The sequence below is a fragment of the Osmia lignaria genome, chromosome 16, assembly GCF_051020975.1.
Source record: "Osmia lignaria lignaria isolate PbOS001 chromosome 16, iyOsmLign1, whole genome shotgun sequence".
NCBI lineage: Eukaryota > Metazoa > Arthropoda > Insecta > Hymenoptera > Megachilidae > Osmia > Osmia lignaria.
In genome coordinates this window covers 2282181-2301917 of record NC_135047.1, presented here as the reverse complement: position 1 = coordinate 2301917, position 19737 = coordinate 2282181, and the positions used below count along the sequence as shown (strand labels likewise).

General features: G+C 44.3%; 1 protein-coding gene across 2 annotated transcripts in view; it reads right to left on the bottom strand.

The window, feature by feature from the left end:
• Window positions 1–249: 249 nt before the first annotated feature.
• LOC117600635 (uncharacterized) overlaps window positions 250–19737 on the bottom strand; it is a 55699-nt gene continuing 36211 nt past the window's right edge. The window contains exons 2-3 of one of the 2 annotated variants that reach the window (XR_013063563.1): window positions 8014–8101; window positions 1938–2068 (exon numbers count right to left, since the gene is read on the bottom strand). Coding sequence is in view for 1 of the 2 variants with exons in the window: in XM_076692801.1 (XP_076548916.1) it covers window positions 1716–2068 (353 nt within the window). In the remaining variant the exon portion in view is untranslated. Of the gene's footprint in view, window positions 2069–8013; window positions 8102–19737 lie in introns of both variants that reach the window. The other variant, XM_076692801.1, reaches the window with a different exon arrangement.

Sequence of the window (19737 nt, the reverse complement as noted above, 5' to 3'; positions counted from 1 at the left end):
TTAGCACGCGTCTAGTACCGCTTTCACAGCACCCATTGGTCGACCGCGTTAACGTCTCCCGAGATCCCGATCACCTTCTCCTCTTTCTTCTCTTTTCTCATCGAATCTCTCTTCAATTTTATTCTAATTTCGTACTGTTTAACTTGCCGTTAAGATTATCTCGAATTTCCACTCTTCGACCCTTCACTTTCCAAACAGTGTAAATTCCAATTAGGAAGATTAGAATTTTCAAAGGGTTCGAATTTTCATTGTGCCTCTTGATAAGCAAAGAAATTATAAATCATGAAAATTTATTGCTAAGTTGATTCGTTATCTTCAATTGCAAAGTCTACGATGCAAGCAGAAAAATTGTATATCTGGTTTGCACTGAACAGGACTGCCCCGTTAATTACCTGGATAATTCGGTCCGCCGGTAATTATTTAATCGGCTGTTTATCTGAAGGACCGTGTCGTCGGTGTCTTTATGTACCAGGGTCGGAACAAGAAAGGCAAGGAGAGTTTCCAATATATTCAGTGTGGAGCATTGGCTGAGGAGGATGGATGTCGATGAGAAAAATAAAGCGTGTCGATACGTGGCTCGTGATAGTGGGAATATTTAATTTCGATTTTTAAATAATTCTTACAACGTACGGACCGCTCGATACTGTATCGAGCCTTCCTTATTAGCATAGGTAAATAAATAACTAAGTTACTTTTAAACAGTCTATCGAGACGACGTTCTCGCTAAAGTTGCGCTTTATTTACACGATGATCTTCTTCTTTTATATTTATATATATATATATATATATCTGTATACCTATACATAGCTTTTCTATTCTCTTCATACATATATGTATAGGTTCTATTGCACATCGCAATTGTACGATATCTTACATTTTTACAATAAATTAAAGAAACAGAACTAGATTTTCATTCTTTCCCTTTCTTTCTCTCATCTCACATTTTCTCTCTCTCTCATCTCACACTTTCTTGGTGAAATTTCTCTCTCTTTCTCTCTGTTCTGAATACTGGTTCCTTTAGAGAACGACTGTGTGTTTTTCGATTCAAATGATCGCAAGAAAACTGTACAAAATGGCACTGTACAAACCCATTCCGTCCTGACTCACACGAATTATCACGGTGTTATCGTGACGTACGATCGAAACGGTTCTTTCCTTCTTATCCTCGGTTAAATACGAGATTATTCATCGCTAGGAACGCGCGTGCTAACAAACAAGTCTTTTCTCATAAACGACGACCGAGGAATGATAGTTATCGTGGTGCGATCACCGCGTGCACGATCGCTATCATTCGCCTTTCTTGACTCGGCTAACCCGCGAGAATTTTCCACTTTTTAAACAACTTTCTTCCAAACCGCGAGTCTATTTCGTCCGGATAGAACGGGGAAGCTCTGTGACGACTAAACCGTCGTTAAACGTCCAATCGGTGGCACTAGATACTTATTCAAATATACGTCCCAGTCTTTCGATTGAAATACAAACGAGTGACTAGGAATTTCCGTAAGATTTTATAGTATCCCGACGAAAATGAAACGACGAAGACTTTGAAAATGCAATAATGATCTTGATTACTTTGAAGGAGAAACATCGATCAATTAATCCCGTCGAAAATGAAATTATCAGATTAAAAATGAAAATTTCTCCTTCAAATTTTCAAGAGCTTAAAGTATAAATGATTTCGTTAACTGAATTAAAGCTTAACCATTTGACTGTCATCATTTCGCTTGAAGTTCCGCCGCCTGTTCCTCCTCCTCCTTCGTCAATGGTACCGTCGAATGATTGTAAAGTCCCTGTGCCATCAGTTGAAGAGCGAGCGGATTCTTTTGGCCGCTTGCCTTCTTGATTTTCGCTCTCTTGTTCTGAAACCAGATCTTGATCTGGGCCTCGTTCAGTCCCAGATCCCTCGAGAGCTGTTGTCTTCTTCGTTCGGTTAAATACCGATTCTCCGCGAATTCCCTCTTCAACCTGGCCAGTTGTTCGCCACTGAACGCTGTTCTCGGACGTTTCTCTTCGGGGGTGCCGCTGCTGCCCCGATTGTCCGATCTCTTCACCCTTCTCGTACGTGGACCTGCAACACGGTGGGATCCTAACATTAGCTGCTATCTGCCAAAGTTTTCATTAAAATTTCGTCATTTGCGTGCGAAAGGATTCGTCGATCTACAAGCCATAAAGAGGTGCAAGGGTGGTGTACGCCATTTCGTCTCGGTTTATTCAATGAAAATCAGCTCAAATTGGAGAATAATAATTTATCTTTAAAATATAATACGGTGTATAAATTCTAAGACGATAGAACACAAAGTATACGCGAATGGTTGAGAAACGGAAGGATACAGCGAGAATTGCATGCCGATCAAAGATTTTTCTCGAGGGAACAATAAAATACAGAACGGACGCACTTCCATTCCAGCCGACATCTTTCTAAATTGTTCCCTCGTACTTCCCGAAGGAGATACGTGAAGCAACGAAGATTAGCCTTACGTAACGATTCATAATGTTCAACGGTGGCCCGCGGGGGAGACATTGATTCAGCAAGTTTACGCGCCGATAAATCTGAGAAATTAACGAACCACCGGCATCGTGTGCGCAGTGACAAACTTTACGACAAATTTTATTGTCTAGCCGGTCTTTTAAGTGTTTCTTTTTCTCTCTTCACCGGTCACTACGCGTAGACGCGTTCTACGCAGGAATACGCTTCTCAATAACAAGGGAGCTCTCGAGCTGGGAGGAGTTCTCTCGCTTCAAACGATATAAACGTCTGACCAGAACGAAAGATAGTTCATGGATCCTTCTTTCATTTATCCTCGAAGCTGATAGGAGTCCTTCAGACACCGATACGCGGTCTTAACGTACACGTCTTTATCGTAAATCAAACGCGTTATTGTTCGCTACTTCAGCTGTACAAGCTTTGCAGAACGTGGGTGAAACCGGCAAAGAGATTATTAGTCATTTTTGTGAGACTACTAACGGTTACTGAATTAACTTGTCTGATGAGAATTTTTATAATTCAACAGTTTTCTTTGTTGGCGAAATTGTGCAAGAGTTTGAAACAAGATGGAATATAAAATAGAAAAGTACCGTGCGTCGCCGACATTCCGGACGGATTATTGGTATCTATAAGCTATAAAATCGAATGGTTGTTTATAAATTCCAATAGTTTCAGTCGGAAACGAAACGAAACTGAACGATCCCGGATTTTCCTCTGCCGGTCGCTCGAGCACGCTAATAATTCACCGGATAAACGCGATGCCGCGAGGGTCGCTCGCAACGCGGACGTAATTGCAAATAAATCAAATCGTAACGATCAACAACGGTGTTATCGGGCACACTGATCTGACCGGCTGGATATTACGCGAAAACCTCGAGTCCGGCCAGTTAACACCGTCCTTCATCATACGCGGTTAAAACCTTTATTCGCCGACTTAACACTCGCGCGAACTCGAGCCGCAAACCTCGCGAAATATGCTTGGTATTAGCGTTGCTTGATATTCCTGGTGACTGTACGATGTACGACTAACGCGATCGAAGAACCCTTTACACGTAGGATTTGAGCGTTGATATTGAAATTTATAGCCTCCAGAAAAATATCTGGAAGACTAAGAAACCCGTGGACCCGCCATGGCGCGGGGGAAGTTTCTCGTTCTAACGTTCTGAAATGACTGAGGTAACGAACGGTCGGCAGTCTAATTACTTAAGCGAAGTAGTCTGGTTGTCGGTGGCAGGAAAGAGGCATTCAGAAACCCACTTCTCGACCCTTCCAGTTTCTCTCTTGTCGTTCCACGGCTTCCATTTAAGGAGCAACCCCTCTCTGCGCGTCTCGAGGGTAAAACCAATAACGCTAAGACGCCCAGCCCTCTCTCACCTCCGCCAAGTACATCGCCGAAAGTACCAGGCATACCGAGGACGCGCGGCCACGAACGAACACTAATTTCCTCTCAACCTATCCTTGAGTTAGACGTCAGACAGTGGCTGGTTACGTTTCCTCTGTCCTTTCCTCATCGGCTTACGGCACTTGATTAATGTTCAGCTTAATGCCTTCGTCACCTGTCTTCGCTATTCCTACCAATTCATTTGCGCGCACAAAAATGAAGAATCTAAATTTAGAAATATTAATAAAAATTCGAAGCTTTCTTTAAAAATACCCTACGAGATATTCGCGCCTCAACACGGTTTCTTTCACCCTCGCGAAAGAACGTCTGTTCCGGTTTTGCAGAAACACACTTGGAGCGATTGCTATTTGTTTCTTGCCGAGAATTTAACAGTTGTAACTGGACGGACGGAAAAACTCGTCGGATCGAGGACAATCGAACCGCTTCATCATTGTCCTGTCATCCCGGCGATACGCCGGAAAGCATTTTATCCCCGAAGGACGCGTTGTTTCGTACGAACCATCGCTTCCTCCCTTTCCGTCTTCGAGATTAGCAACAATAGCCTCCACCGACCGATCTTCTTCTTGCCGTACTTTTTCAAACGCGTAGAATTTGCGCAATGAATCGTGGAAATCGAACGATCGATGTCTTTCAATTTCTCTGCTTGACTCGCGCGTCACGTTGCTTTTAATTGCACCGATACCGTTCGCATGCCAGCCAACGACGAGAGAGACTATACGGTTAGAAATGGTTACAATCACTGGATTGGCAGGGAATTCCTATGAAAAAAAAAAAACACTTGAGTCTGTCTTGCACCAACAGCAGAACGATCAACTTGACGGATGTTGCATAATATGTTAAGAATGCGAAACAAATGTTTGACACTTCTTCTGAGCCGATCAGAAGAGAAATTTTTCTTCCAGAAAATTACGAGAAAATTTATGCACGGAGTGATTCTTTTATCATCACGAAATAGGTAATCACAGGATGAAAGGGTATTCAAGGAAATATTAATTTTTTTTTCTACCTCCTTTGATATGTTGAAATTGTCATTTTTATTCCATATTGAAAGTATGGCTGTAATATTTTTGATTTGAATAAATACGAAATTTAAGTGTCCAGAATGAATTCCACTAGTGCATGTAGATTTCTGAATAATTCTTTTCATCCACTCCGATCGATTTTTCTTTCTCTCCTTTTTCGTGCGGTTCAGTTCGCGTGACACAATCGGACACACTGAGAAAATTGTTGGACACGTTTGACAGTCCACGAAAGGTTTGCCAAGGAAGGAGAGCGTTTTCAATAGATTCCTCGAAGCGAGAGTAAGAGGCACGCCGGTATCAAGTCCTCATAAATTTACCGATCGTTCTTGCAAAACTCAGCCGTAGCGAGTGGCACGAATCATTCGGACGTTTCAGAATTTTTTTTTCCCCTTCTCAAGGTAAATGAAAAGTGTTTCTCAAGATTATCACCTGTTCATACTGAATACGTTAAACAAATATTAATTACGACGATTACGCGATGAATTAGCGATGAAAGATAGACGGGTATCGCGTGAAATGAGTCGTTTTGCATATTAAACATTATTCTTCGATGCTTCTATTTTTCCCAATTCCCATAGGAAGAAATTTATCGCCTGCTCGATAATTGCAGTCGCGTGAACACGATTTTGCGACCAATTATAGGATCGTCGACGGTCCCTTGAGATTCACTTGCATGGCTCAAAGTAAGTTACACGATTACGTTTAAATACTTCCTGTTGTTTTATCTAGAGAGCAATTTCCATGGAAGAAATGCATATTTTAATATTCCACCGATGCGTTCGCGTTTCACGATAATTACAATCGCGCGAACGCGATTTCGCGATAACCGATAGTTAGATCGTCGATAATCCCTGACGATCGAGGAAAGATCGTTTCGTGTCGCGCGAAGTAAGTCGTACGACTATGAATTGCGTCGTGCCACGTACGTGCAACGATCCGGCCTGTTCTTAAAGCGCCACTAAACTTGCCCGTCACGTTCCTTTTAATTACGTCTGCCAGCAAACATCGACGAACGTGAAACGAGCAGAGGAGCCGCGACGTGAGGGGGGCGCGAGCTTAAGAATTCATTAACGATACCCGGGAACAAGCAACTGGAGCTGTCCAAGCGAACTGGGACAGGTGGTGGATCATACTCGAGAAAACCCGCGAGCTGAACAGCTTCGAGTCGCGGAGTCGATCTAAAAGGCAGACAGACGCGTATTTTTGCAACGGCACGCAGGTGTTTAAGAGGTCCGATGTTTGTTCTGTCGGTACGGCATTAGAAACGAAGGCTAATGCCCCTAGCGAACGGAGAATGGCTCGATTTTATCCAAGATGGAAGTCGATGGATTCTATAAACATAGTTGCCTTGGAACGACGTATTGGGTTGTGCGCAAGATTTTCCCTTCTCGAAATTTGTTATTAAAAATAGGTGACTGTTACGATTAGACAATTATCCAAAAAATCAGCAAATCAAGACAAATTACACTTAGAAGATCTGACAAGGGAAATAAAAAATAAACTGAACTCCCAGTGGGAAGAGAAATGGGAATAAAAGGCACCTAACCATATTAAAAATACAACCGACAACTTTTTCGAGGACCTGAAAACGACCCCCACTCTGCTCAGAAGAGAACAAGTTGCCATTCTAGAATTATTCACTCCTACAGATTATCAAAAACTCCAGCTCCCCAATGTGAAGTATGTGACACCGCAATAACCATAGACCATTTAATCCTCCACTGTACTAAATATGATTTCCTCCGCAACAAACATAAACTAGAATCTTCACTCAAGGATAACATAAAAAACAGTAAAATCCAGGACTTACTTAAATTTATTAAAGATACCAAACTGATAGAACAGATAATGTAAGTTTTACCTACTCCTTGTAGTTGATGTGACAAAAATCCCTAAATAAAATTTAAAAAAAAAAAATTATCCCGGGTGTCTATGTGATTTACACGTCGCCTTACCAATTACAAACAAAAGAATCGATAAATACCGTGGAAAAACTTGACGATTGAACTGTCATCCGTTACAAAAGCTGAATGCACCTATCCGTTTGGTTGTGAATAAGTAAAATTACAAACTCACGTATGTATCGCGTAACAAAGGGGTCGCGTAAGATCCAGGTACTCGTTATAACGCGTGTCTGAACGATGCACTCGAAAGACGCGTTCTCATCGAAGCTGCTCCGAACGATCGGAACGGATATCGTCTCTTCTCGGATGGTTGCGCGATCGTTCGAGTGAAGACTCGATCGACCTGTCGTTTCCGTGAATTCGATCTATCCGGCTAGCTAGGCTCGTTCTCTCGCTCTTCTGTAAGCGAGTAGAAACGACACTGAGTCGTCTCCGAGTCGTTTGAGTTATGACTACGGCCATTACTCGGGGACAAACGAGGCTAAACGCGTCGACACGGCCGACCAACCGGCCTTCCCGACTTCTCTTCGCGGTCGTTCTCGATCCTCGATTCCCCAGAATTACGAGCTCTCTTTCTCATCGAGTTATCGCGGTTCGATCGTTCGATCGACAATTTCGAGTCGCGTCGAATCGATTCTCGTTATCGGCGACAACAGAGTCCCCGCTCATTTCGGTCCATCTTTCGTTTATTTATAAATATAATAAAATGTAATGTAACAAGGGTGGATCCAGGGGACGCAATCAACGGTTCTGCGCCTGTTTTCCGACGACATTCTGAACGCTCGGTAAAAACAGAACGGAAAGCCGTGAATGGGAACGAAGAAGTCTTTATTCCTCGAATGACATTTCACTCTTTAGATGGTCGTGTTTCCCGTTCGTTTCCGCGAAGGCTTCGACAAGACTCGACTGCTTCATTCGCGCCGATAGCTAACGAGAAGCCGATCTCGAGAAAATTCAATTTTTCCGAATTTTAATATTACAATTTATCGCCAATCGAGTGCTGATGTTTTATAAGATCGTTGGAAAATTATTACCAGAAACACCTTGTATATGAATTTTAGAATTAGCTGAAAACGAGACGAAAGGACGTTGAAACGCGATCGATCAAAGGATCGATAGCAGTTGGAGGTATGCGATTATTTGCACACTCGAAGGGTGTAAAATACATGTATGATATGTAATGGCTTCGAAAAAGCTCACGTTCTCCGATGCCGTTTTCGTCATTAGTGTCGCCCTAGCTGTCGAGCGTAAGGCCTTCTAACTGTCGTGGCTCGTTACTTACTTCGTCCTGAGAACAAAAAAAGAAAAAACACACCGGTTAAAAAAGCATGATCGTTGACAAGCATTTCATTAATAATAATCAATTATCCGTTCTCGCGTGGTAAGGAGAAGAAAAAAGGTTACTCTTATCGCGACCACCCTATCATCCCCAACGTCAATTAACGCGCAGCGACGATTATGATTTACGATTTTGCTCGCTTCGTCCGCCTTCGTTCACACTTCCCATGGTACGAACGCTTTGCTTTACTTCCATTCGAATTGGAAAATAAAATATCACCTTCTCGAATCGTAAGTGGCTATAATTCTCGAAGTGAGCGAAGTTTCTTAGCGGAAACAAGGTATTCGTGGCATGCGAGTACTCCATCGAAATTCTCGAGGAAAAAGGCGGTGCGTGCCGAATCCGGGCGGGTGAACGACAATAATGAAGCGTTCGAGCGGATCGAGCGAACCGTGGGACGAGGAGAGACTGGACTTTATTGATCCAGAGAATCGATCCTGCGATTTCATTCGATCTTAAAGCGTTCTCCTGATTACAAGCGGCCGCTCGCATTTTTCCACGAGCACTCGTTAAGGTGTCCGCCGGACCCATGGAAGCGTACGAAAAGTAGCCATGGTCCGTAGCCGTACCCATAACCATAAATAATGACCATTGATTGGCCCCGCTCGTCGATCGTTACCCGCGAGTACGTGACTGCGTTTACGTTTCCACGGGTCGTTAGCTCGTTTCCATTAAGGCGCGGTTTTCCTTCTCTTTCTCTATTCATCCTTCTCTTCGTTACTGTCTATCGGTAGACAAAGTCACTCGGAACAGATTCGATGAAACATACGTTCATGCTCGAATCTTCCAATTTGTAACTGCTGCTGTAATTCACCGGCTTGAATCGTCATTCCGCACGCGATGTAATAAAATTCCTTCGGAAGCGTGGTCGCGGAACGATCGAGAGGTAGCGTAATTACATCCCTGCAATCGCAGCCTGCCAATTTGGTCGCGGGACGAACGATTCGTTGGCGCGAACAGCGGAAATGACGATTCGAATCGTGCAAACGATTTCGCTCTTTAACGCGGCCAGATGTCCGGCGAGGTGGCGCTCGTTCGCGGATAATGAGAAATGGAAATTCGCAAATAATATATTGCTCGAGAGGACGATTAATGACTTCATTCTGAAGCCGGTTTTTACGCTTTCTTCAGACAACCCTCTCTCATTATCTCAGCTCGTGCGATGACGATTGAACGGATATCAATTGATATCAATTTTGAACGGTGTCGCTGGAGAATTGAAAGTACAAAGGAATTTTTAAACGATTCCGTTCGAAGTCGTTCGTCAATCGTGGGAAAGTCGCGTTCTGCTCCGATTCTGGCACGAACCAATCAGGAGAAAAAAGCGCGCGACTAATTCTCTCCGAACCGAATTTTAATCCAACTTCAAATTCCCCAACTAAAGAAACGATTTCAAGGAGTAATCGAGCGATCGATTGATTTATTAATTTAAAGAGTGTGCAAATAAACGAAGTTCCACGGTGGTTTCATGTGAAACTGAACAGAGAGAACACGGTTCTGTAACCCAGCGGAGGTAAATCAGTATCCTCCAGCAAATCTGAATGGTTGTTTCAACACCGCTCATTACGTGGGGGCACACCGCATGAATCGTAAGGTTAATAAACGAGCGCGAACGATCACCCTTATCACTGTTCGTCGTCTTTGAAACACGGATCGTGCATTGCTCGTGCATACGGAGCGTTAAAAATAGATGCTATCATTGCAATTGATTGGGCCCGCGGTCGTGCATTCAGATCGTTGATCTTTCGTCGCCATGCAACGATATTCATCGTTCCCGCGGCGAGATAACAAAGATACGCGATAAGCGAGACGACCGGGGTCGTATCTGCACCTATGGCGAAACGTAATTCACCGGGTTGCATACTCGATGTTACATATTGTTTCGATCCCGTCGCCGACTTGTTCCTACGTTCCGTTCACCGTTCTTATTAATTATTACATTAAATTGCGACGCTTATCGGTCAGATCATCGATCGTACCAATATCGATCTCGTTCAACCTTATCCAATCGTCTGATCTCTCAGCTGGAAGATGGTGGATAAAGGAACTCGTGTTTCTAACGCGAGCTAGTCGTTACGTCTCGGTAAACCACTAAAATATTGCCATTCGTGGCTTGTTTCTTGTATCGAGACGGTATTACGAAGTTCTAATGCTTTCCTGGTTGTAGGATCTGTGTAGAAACGATGGAACGGAATGATTTTAAGTTACGGAAATTATTAACGCGCTTTTGACTTTTATCGATGAAAATTTTCTCAATGGAAAAATTGCACCAACCATCAAGACACGTTCCAGTAAATGACTGTTTTCGACTTGATAAACTGTTATTGTTTAACACGACCAATCCCTTCAACTTAATGGTAAGTGTAATTCATGGCCATGGCTTTCCAACAATAACTCATAATGCGTACCGCGTCTGTATCGTCGATCATGGATTTATCTAGCCAGATATTAATAACCATCATCGATAGCGATTACTGTTCTCCAGGAACGATGAATAACTGTTCATTCAATGTCGACCGATAGTTGTTCCCACGACGGTATAAACGTCGTTTCCAACAATCTCGAACTTTAAGCCTGGTATTCGCTTATGAAAAAGCCGATTCAACCTCCAATAACGAGACAATGGCTAGAAAGAATTAGAAAGTTTCGTAACTCCGACACGTGTTCGCTGTTTCCAATTAGACTTTCGTAACGATTCGGTTCGATGGAAATTTGACAGGGTCAAGAATGTGGCAGACAATGCTGAAACTTTAATTTCATTCGAACGAACCTCGATAATCATCGCTAATGATTAATTCATTTGCGAAGGAGATTTAAAATAGTCGCCGGACACGGTAGCCTGCAGAAGCGATTATTATGGTAATCGACACGCGTGGAATCACGGGATAAATCGAAATTAAATGCAAGAACGATCAAATTCCACGGCTCGACGTTAATCGGACAAATCAATTAAAGATTTCCCTCGTCATTCCCTCGAACATAACGTTCGTACGTGACGTTTACACGTGTCGTTCGGCCATTTAAGCTTGCAATTACAAATTACTAGCTGGTAGGCGTCGGAGCCGACTATCGTCCGTTCGCTATCTATGAATCCGTGTTTCTTAGCTACCGTAGAGAGAGCAAGGAAAGTGTAACATCATAATGGTTTGCTAAGCCGCAGAAATAGAAACGTAACACAGAGAACTGCTCCATCAATTGAGACGTTCGAGTAGTCTTTTCAATCGTAATATTAGAAAATGACTGCCACCTACGAGAGGGACTTCAATGAACACTTTGGACAGCGGCCATTTAGACGTCACATCTGAGAAATCTGTCGATGATTAGAACGTAACTCAATCGAACGATCAAAATTTCATTATCAAAATTTCTCTAACAATGTATCGCGTTAATTGTTGGCATTCGATCGGACCGTCATTCCGCTCGTAGAACGTCAGAAGCAGTAATTTGGTAGTCACCGAGTTCCTCGGCGAATGCTTGCGAAATTCGGAAGGGCGAAGGAGATAAAGAGGGGACGAGAAGTCAAAGGGGGAATGTCACGTTACGTTCCACGACAGGATGACGTTTCTAATGCGAAACTGAGGAATTAGAACAGTCGCACTGTCTAATGAGATACTAATTGCACCGCATTCCCATACTATCGACCTGACGCAGGATCAGATAAGCCAGCATCTGACTAAAGGGAAAGTGAAACGGTTACGATATATCAGACGAAAATGCATATACTGAAATATAGAAAAGACTGGGAGACCTATCGATCGAGCATCCTTGACGGATTAACGTTAGCCAGTCTAAATCCATGGATAATTATTATTTGAAACGCGATTATTAATAGGACGACGCATAGTGTAACAGTAGATACAGACATGTCTGATACGCCTCAGTTTGCTATTTCAAATCATCGGAATAATTTTAGAGGAATTAGACATTTCAGTTTGCTATTTTGAATTAGAACTCCCGCGACAAACGATGTCGCGATCTTCCTTTTTACCTCCCGTGCGACGATCTCAAAAATACCACCGCCCTTCTGGTACACTCTCGTACCCCCTCGTTTTCCCTTCTTTCCAGCCAGCAGACACCGAAGCGTGTGGCAAGGAAGTCGATCCCGTGGCAAAGTAAACCACTTCTGATGCTTGTGTACAGAAGCTCCCGCGAGACCGAGACGAATTAGCGAGCGAGCTTGGGCTGTTAGGTTCGCGAGTGAAAATCAACGATAAGAGCGAAGAAGAGGGGTACCGGGAACGAGGAGGAGACGAGAAAAAGAAGGTGAAACGAGACGAGAGGACGAGTAGAATACGGGAATGGAAACAAATACGAGGCTTTCGTTTTACCGATGGATAAATATAGAAGTTTCGTTGGAACAACAAACGATTCTCGCGAGTCGTACGAGCCGAGGGAAAAAGAACGGACACCTGCAAAAGGCGTATCGCGAAAAGCGTTTTTCCTAGCTGGAACAATTTGCCGTTCTTACGATCCGTTTCCCGCGAACGGTCCTGCTACGGCAAGTGAGAAAACGTACGAACAAATTGACATAAAAGACCGCGTTTGCCTTTTTTGCGCTTATTAAGAGCACCATTCAAACGATTCCGCTTACTTACGAGGGCTGGGAAAAGAGTCGTCAGGAAACGGGGCGAGAAAAAGGTAACTGGTCGAGCTCGACTACGGTAGAAGTAGAACTGAACACGGTTTGATGCTTGAACTCTCTCGTTACAAATGACTTACAATGAAATAAAATGAAACGCGATGGTAAACCGCGACCAGCGGAGCTACACATTTTTTTATCTTTCAGATTTCACCTAAGGATTAATGGTGTTGAGTAGGTAGACAGAGTGTACCAGGTACGGATAGTAATTTAAAGAATAATTTACGTAACAAAATTACAGTTAACCTATTAATTACCGTTAACCATCCACTTGCGAATATGAACTTTTTAATAGAAATTTCAAAATCCCTGTAACCCGTAAAAAATCTGTTGATCTTATAAAGAAACAAGGCTGCTGATCGTCACTGAACCAAGTTACAATGTAAAAGAGATTACCTAACGATAATTGCAGCCAACTATTAGCGTCCACTTATTAGCCGAAGATAAAAATGCAGGCACGCCGGTGTCGATCGCGTGTGTTTGCGTGCGGAAAAACGAGAGTTGAAACGGCCAGCACAGAGGGCAACGGAGCGAACGAGAAAGCATAGCAAAGACGAACAGAGAAAGAGAGGAGACGAAGAGAGGGTCGACTAAACGACGGGTGCATGAGAGAAGGAGATAACCGCGGGGTCGGACCGGGTGGTTGAAATTAATGTTGCCCGCTTAATTGGAGCCACCGAGCAGTGTGCGTGTGGTCAAAGTGGTTCTCAACCTTTCTTTCGTTTTCTCTTTCATCGATAGAAAGTCTCCGTGCGACCAATATAAATCAATTCGATCCAATCATAAAGTACTGGAACATTTTAATGAATAATTCGAGAGGAACTTTACGATGTTTTAAGATTTCGTTAATAAAAGTTACACGTAAAGGATGTACGGTTTAAAAGGAGTTGCAAAAGGAGTTGAATGACTCTCAAGATCGTTGGCAGGTGCGCTAGCCGGCTGCATCGAGTAAATGCAACGACGAGTGTATATTTCAAAACACGACACAATAATTCTCCAGCCTTTTGCTCCGAGACACGTTTACTCGCGCGAAACGAAACAATTGTAGCCACGTATCCCGGCTTGAAAATAAATTTTCAATCATTTTATTTCTTTGGAAATACTTCGAATCGTACTGACAATGAGTAGCTGATTACGCGGTACGACACGTGTACATGAAACAACGAAACAACCCTCCATGAAAATCCCTTCTCTGATTCTCATCTCGCGAGCATCGAGAGGGGAGTCATGGCTCTTACTTATTGTTACTTACGGCTTACGGGGTTTCGGCACGCGAGCGGACCTAATGTGTTAATATAACGTATGGGGGGATTGCCGGCCGCGTATCCTCGCCTACGTAGTCCATGTACACGCACCCGTGTGTATTGGTCGCCATAAAATCAACCCACCCGATCCTTGCCACCATTCGATCGCGAATTGCCATCGCGAACATTGCATTCATGGGGGTTAATCGTCCCTTGGACAGCAAAGACACAATTAGAGGGGTTCGGTGTCACGGTGAATTTCTTGAAATTTTCAATTACAATGGCTATAATACATGGTTTGACAGGAGGATGATAATGATATTTATAAAATCATTCACCCACATAGGTGGGAATCATTTAACATGGTTTGACAAAAATCCATGAGTTCTCCTTCGAGACAGTCGACGAGTTGTTCCGAGCAATTTGCACGAATCGCATTTACACGAAATCACTATCAAGATTGATCTTTCGCACCGTCGTGGAACAGATTAACCCGGCGCATCAATCATCATTCCGCGAAATTATTCTGCTGATGCAACGGAGAGTCATTCGAACGAGCGGACAGTTCGGTTTCATGGAATTTTATTCGTTCGGATTCTGAACACGTACGCGGACGTGTAATCGTCGTTATTAAACGAAGTTCGAATGAAAGAAGCGTCAGGTTTCAATTAAGCTTGCTGTCCGCACGTTTGGAATATCGCTTCGGGCGTACAACCGGCTCATCATCGTTAATCTAAAAATCGCGTTAATGAGACGGATAAACAAATCGTTGCGTCGCTAATAAGAAAATTCCACGGCAGTCGTAGCCACTCGAACAGATTGAATTCTAATTGCACATCTCGTTCGATGTTTGCCTTTCCTCCGTCTCGCATCAAACTAATGCGCGATTGAAACGCAACGTGGCTAATCCGATTGCCTTAACGATAATCAATCAATCGTTGATCCACGAGAATAATTGTACCCATCAAAATCTAATATTTTCCTGGATACATTTCCGTGGCAGTTAACGCGTTAAATTGATCCAACCTGTGTGTAATTAAATAATTAAGATGAAACTCTAATCCTTTGAAATTCATCGCGTTATTTATGGTTTCTTTGTAATACAGCGAACCACGTGGACATCGTCACGCGACGATTGGTCACGGGAGATGAAAAACGAGAAATAAAATTCTGTCGCGGGCTGCCGTGTGTCGTTGGACAGCGTACACGCTTTAAATTCGTCCTCTCTTAAATCCGTCACGAATCATCACATTGATAGTCCTATTAATCGTGATCGTCCGTGTCGCGGACACTCTTCTACGCGGACAAAAATCACGGCCACGAATTGAACGTTGACACGTACACTTCTCGTGTTGAAGTTTCCGGTTGTTACCGAACGGATTCGCGCTGTCCTGCGCGTTTATTTTTAAGCGAGAACAGTCCGTCCGCTTTTAACGCGACTCACTCGCAGCTTTCCGTTGCTGCAAACATCTTTGCCGAGCTTTAAATCATTCTTCAATGGATGGTTGTTTAATGACTCCGAGGACAACGTGTACTTTGGGCACGAGGCTGTAACCGACGGAAGAAAAGCTGACAGGAAATAATTTAGTAGGCGAAAAACAACGACACGATCGTGCACGATCGTTCGAGGCTCGTCGAAGTTTTAAAGAGTTTCCTGAACAATCGAATAGACTAGGAATGGGTGTGCTTGGGTCGCAGACGGGTGGGCTCCGAACGCGGAGGCGGAAGGTAGCGTGGGCGTCGCGACGGATGCAAATTAACCCGCACCAGATTCCGACGATACATCTTAATTTCGTAGCCTGCCAAAAGCACCGCGACCGGTGCCGTTCAGTTTCGCGGAAGAATTTCGTTTAACGTATTACGCGATTAGATAACCCGAGGAAACCTCTTCCACCTTGATAATCGCCTACCTGCCAGCCAATTCGCGTCACGATCGATTTTTTACCTCCAACCTCCAGGGAACGATGTCTATATTAAGCGTCCCGTGCCTGGTCCCTTCGAATACAGAAACTGGAATTCAACGAATCGTGTAAAATATTAAATAAATTACGAAAATGTTATCATTATAGATAAGAGTTTGTTAGGAATTTCAAAGCGTTCCTGAATTTCGAGAGAAAAGTAATGACTGCTTTTGGAAAGGAGTATCCTCAGGGTCGAGCGAAGCATCGCGAAGAAGACAGCTCCCGCGAGGTTGAAACGCGCGTCGCCGGCGGTCGCGTGAGAAATGACTTCCTGATAGGTTGAAATTAAGCTATTAATTATCGTCACCCGCCGCGGGCTACTGTCGCGCTTTTCCCTCATGAATCCTCGTCACACGAATTACATACACCATTCAAACGATTCTTCTTTCATTACGTTTCAAACCTCGCCTACGTATCCCCGTGTATTTCCAGTGCATTCCGGAAATGCATACCATCCTGCATAATTTTTGCATAATTTTCGTATAGTCCTTGTGTTGAATATTTAGAACAGAGTTTGACCTAAGTATATATTTTTACAAAACGAACAGAAATGCTGTTCTTAGCTTGAAAGTTTGCTGCGAACTACTAGAAATTCAGACAAAGAATCGAGACGCAAATTTTCCTATCATTAAAAATATATGCAGTTCTTATTCTCAATACTCTGAATAAAAGTCGCACGATTCGGTAAACTTTGTTGCGTGTTTTCGTTGAAATTCCAGCAGAAGGCGGGTTCGAGCAACACGTGTCATCAGCATGTTTCTTATTTCCGTGTCGAAGAAGTTGCTGACGAATTATCCCACGATTCGCGAGGGCGGCTTCCATGAGAGCGAATCACGGAACACGGTTTCCTAGAAACGACTTTTCGCCACCGGGTCTCCGAATCTTCCGAAACCGAGCCACCAATTTCGAAACGTTTCGCCAACGAGTCGGTTTACATCTGTAAAGCTTGCCCCAACACGGTGATCAACGTCCACCGAGAGCGCGTCCTTCCGAGCAAATTCAGGCGAGTTAATTAGCCACGTAACGTCGATGTACTCGTAAACTGGGTCGACGTATGTCCCTGTACCTGCGTCCATTATGCGTCTTTTTTGCTCTACTCGATGGAGAAACGTTGCACAATATCGAAAGAGAGAGTTACGTGTCCGAGGGACCGTCAGAGGATCGTCAATTGTCTTACGGATCGCTGAAAGAGTCTTGTACGCTCGGGTAACTTAGGTCAACGCACCCTATCCACCGAAGGTTTCTTTCAAAATTCAGCGCAATTTCGTTCAGAGGCTGTTATTCCGAGAGACACGGAATGACGAAACATTCGTCGTTGTCAGCCATTTGTAGGAAAGAGCAATTATAAAGTCGTATCGAGACATGCTCTCCGCCGAGCTCCGACGTCGATACGTCTTAGGCAAATGGCCCCACGACGGTGGTCGGTGAGATTAAGTTTAATTGGCCGGTGGAGCCGGCTGAATTGAGATTTATGAAGTAAATTCATTGTTTCGAGTCGCCATGGTGGACCACCAACACCGCCGTCCCATGGATCCGCTATCAAATAATGTCCCCTGCAACGAGGGCCACAGCATCTGACAGTCAGGCTACTGTCGGTCCCTCGAATAAAAAGAAAAGCAATAACGCTTGCCTCTATATCATCTTTATTCCTGTTACACGGCACACTTGCATCGGCCGAGACCTTTTTTGCGGGAGAGTTGGTCCCAGCTCGAGCATCTTCATTTCCTACTAACTTTGCAACGAACCGACCTATCCCTCGCTACCCTTTGCCTCGAACAACGAAATATATTGTGATCGTAATGTTCGATCTCTCGCGCAGTGGCGCGAGAATTAATTGCGACGATCGCGATATTCGGTTCGGGGAAGACGAACATTTACACGAGAACCAAAAAGTTCCATTTTATAAATTCCTACGAAATTCGTTCTTATATATTCTACCACTCGTATTAACTTTCACGAGCCATTAATTAAAGACAAATCTCTAAAAAGAGTCTTACGCGAATAGTTACAAGTTGTAGCAATTTCCAGCATCAGACCGCGTTTAAATAGAAAGACATTGCGTCTTCCTTTCTCCGAATGGAACGCACGAGGAGCAGAGCGAAAATGTTATACGATGTCGCGGCGAATTAATTCGGGATTAATAACGCTGACGGTGCTCGCTTAATTGAAGCGCGTTACCGCTCCACGTGGTCCCGCGAAATCGCTTCATTTCGTGGCTCATATGAGGCCACGGTGAATTTAATATACGCGGATCCTCGCCGTGGAGGATGGAACGGGGAAAGAGAGAAACGATATGGAGCAGAAAGACAGACGCCACCTTCCAAGATTTATCGGGAACATTTGCAGAATTATTCTCGAGCACCACCGAGCCTGACGACATTTCCCTGGCGAAATAGCGAATATTGGATATAAAGTAACCTTCTGAGGAGTTCCAAACAAGGACGATTGCTTCGCAATAATTATCACGTAATTATCGACGCAAGAGTTGAAGAAAACGGAGATAATCATCGTTGTATATGACGGTTAAATGGTCGAAACGAAAGTATCGCATGCTGATAGAGGCACAGCAGGCCAGGGAATATCGCGCGTTACGTTGACTTTGCATGCCGGTTAACATTGTGTCGCGTGTCGACGGAAGCGCAGTGTGTACGGCTCTCAAATTGGAGCAGCCTCGGTTACGAGCAGAGACACGCATGAACGCACAAACGCACGGCGCCACACGCCGCTTGGTACCACACGCATGCTGCCGCCAGGCAGATGCGTTTTCAACGGCGCGATTTCCACGCATAATGCACAGAGGAACGTACCAACTTCTCCCCGTCTTCTTCGAAAGCATTCCCTAATTCCTTCGAGTATTAAGAAGAGATAAAAAGGGTTCGGTTAGGATGAACTCCTGTAACCAGAGAAGCTCTGATCCGACTGGTTACACTTTCTGCCTCTGAGCTTTCGTCGAGCCATAGCAGGATAATTCGAGATCGCACGTAGCAACAATATTGAATGCTCGGTAGCTACAAATTCGAAGCTGTGCAGGATAATCTTCTTTCGTCGATCGCGGTACGAAAGCAGGAGGATTAGCCGAGTATTAGGTGACCGGTCGTCGCAGGAATTCCCGTGGAATTTCGGGGACGCCTCGAAGAATTTCCTACAGTGAACGCGTTAAAGGGACTTTTACGGCCGCGTTAGGGTGCACCGAATCCATTAAAGATTTCGTATCTTCCAAGAATCACGCGGGATCTCGTTGCAGGGATCGCTCGTTTGCGCGAAAACAGAGGAGAATCTTCGAAATAACGCGGACAAATCGAGGTCGCGTGGGTGGGTGTGCGTGTGTTTGGTCTGCCCGGTGGAACACGTTTCTCATCTTACAAACCCGGTGCTCGTCGAGTGCAACGTAAATTCATGGCGACAGTAGCCGCGAACGGTAGCCTTCGCCTCTTAACTCATCGACGAGAACAAACAGAGGTGGACGCGGTCGAACGACGGGCGTCGAAGTTAAGACGTCCTCGGGGTCGTCGTTTGACAGGCCGCTGCGACCTCGACGAAATAAATTCTTTTCCAGGCTGACCAGACGTCCGCCGGATTCACGAACAGCTGACCCAGGGTCGTGGCGCGGCTCGTAGATCCCGGCTCTCCAGGTCCCGGCAAGTAGGTTCTCTTGATACGCAAAGTACCTCGTAACGCAGGCTGAAACGAGGGAAAAAAGAGCTGTCGTCGAAGGGAAAGGGAACGTCGGTTCACCAGACG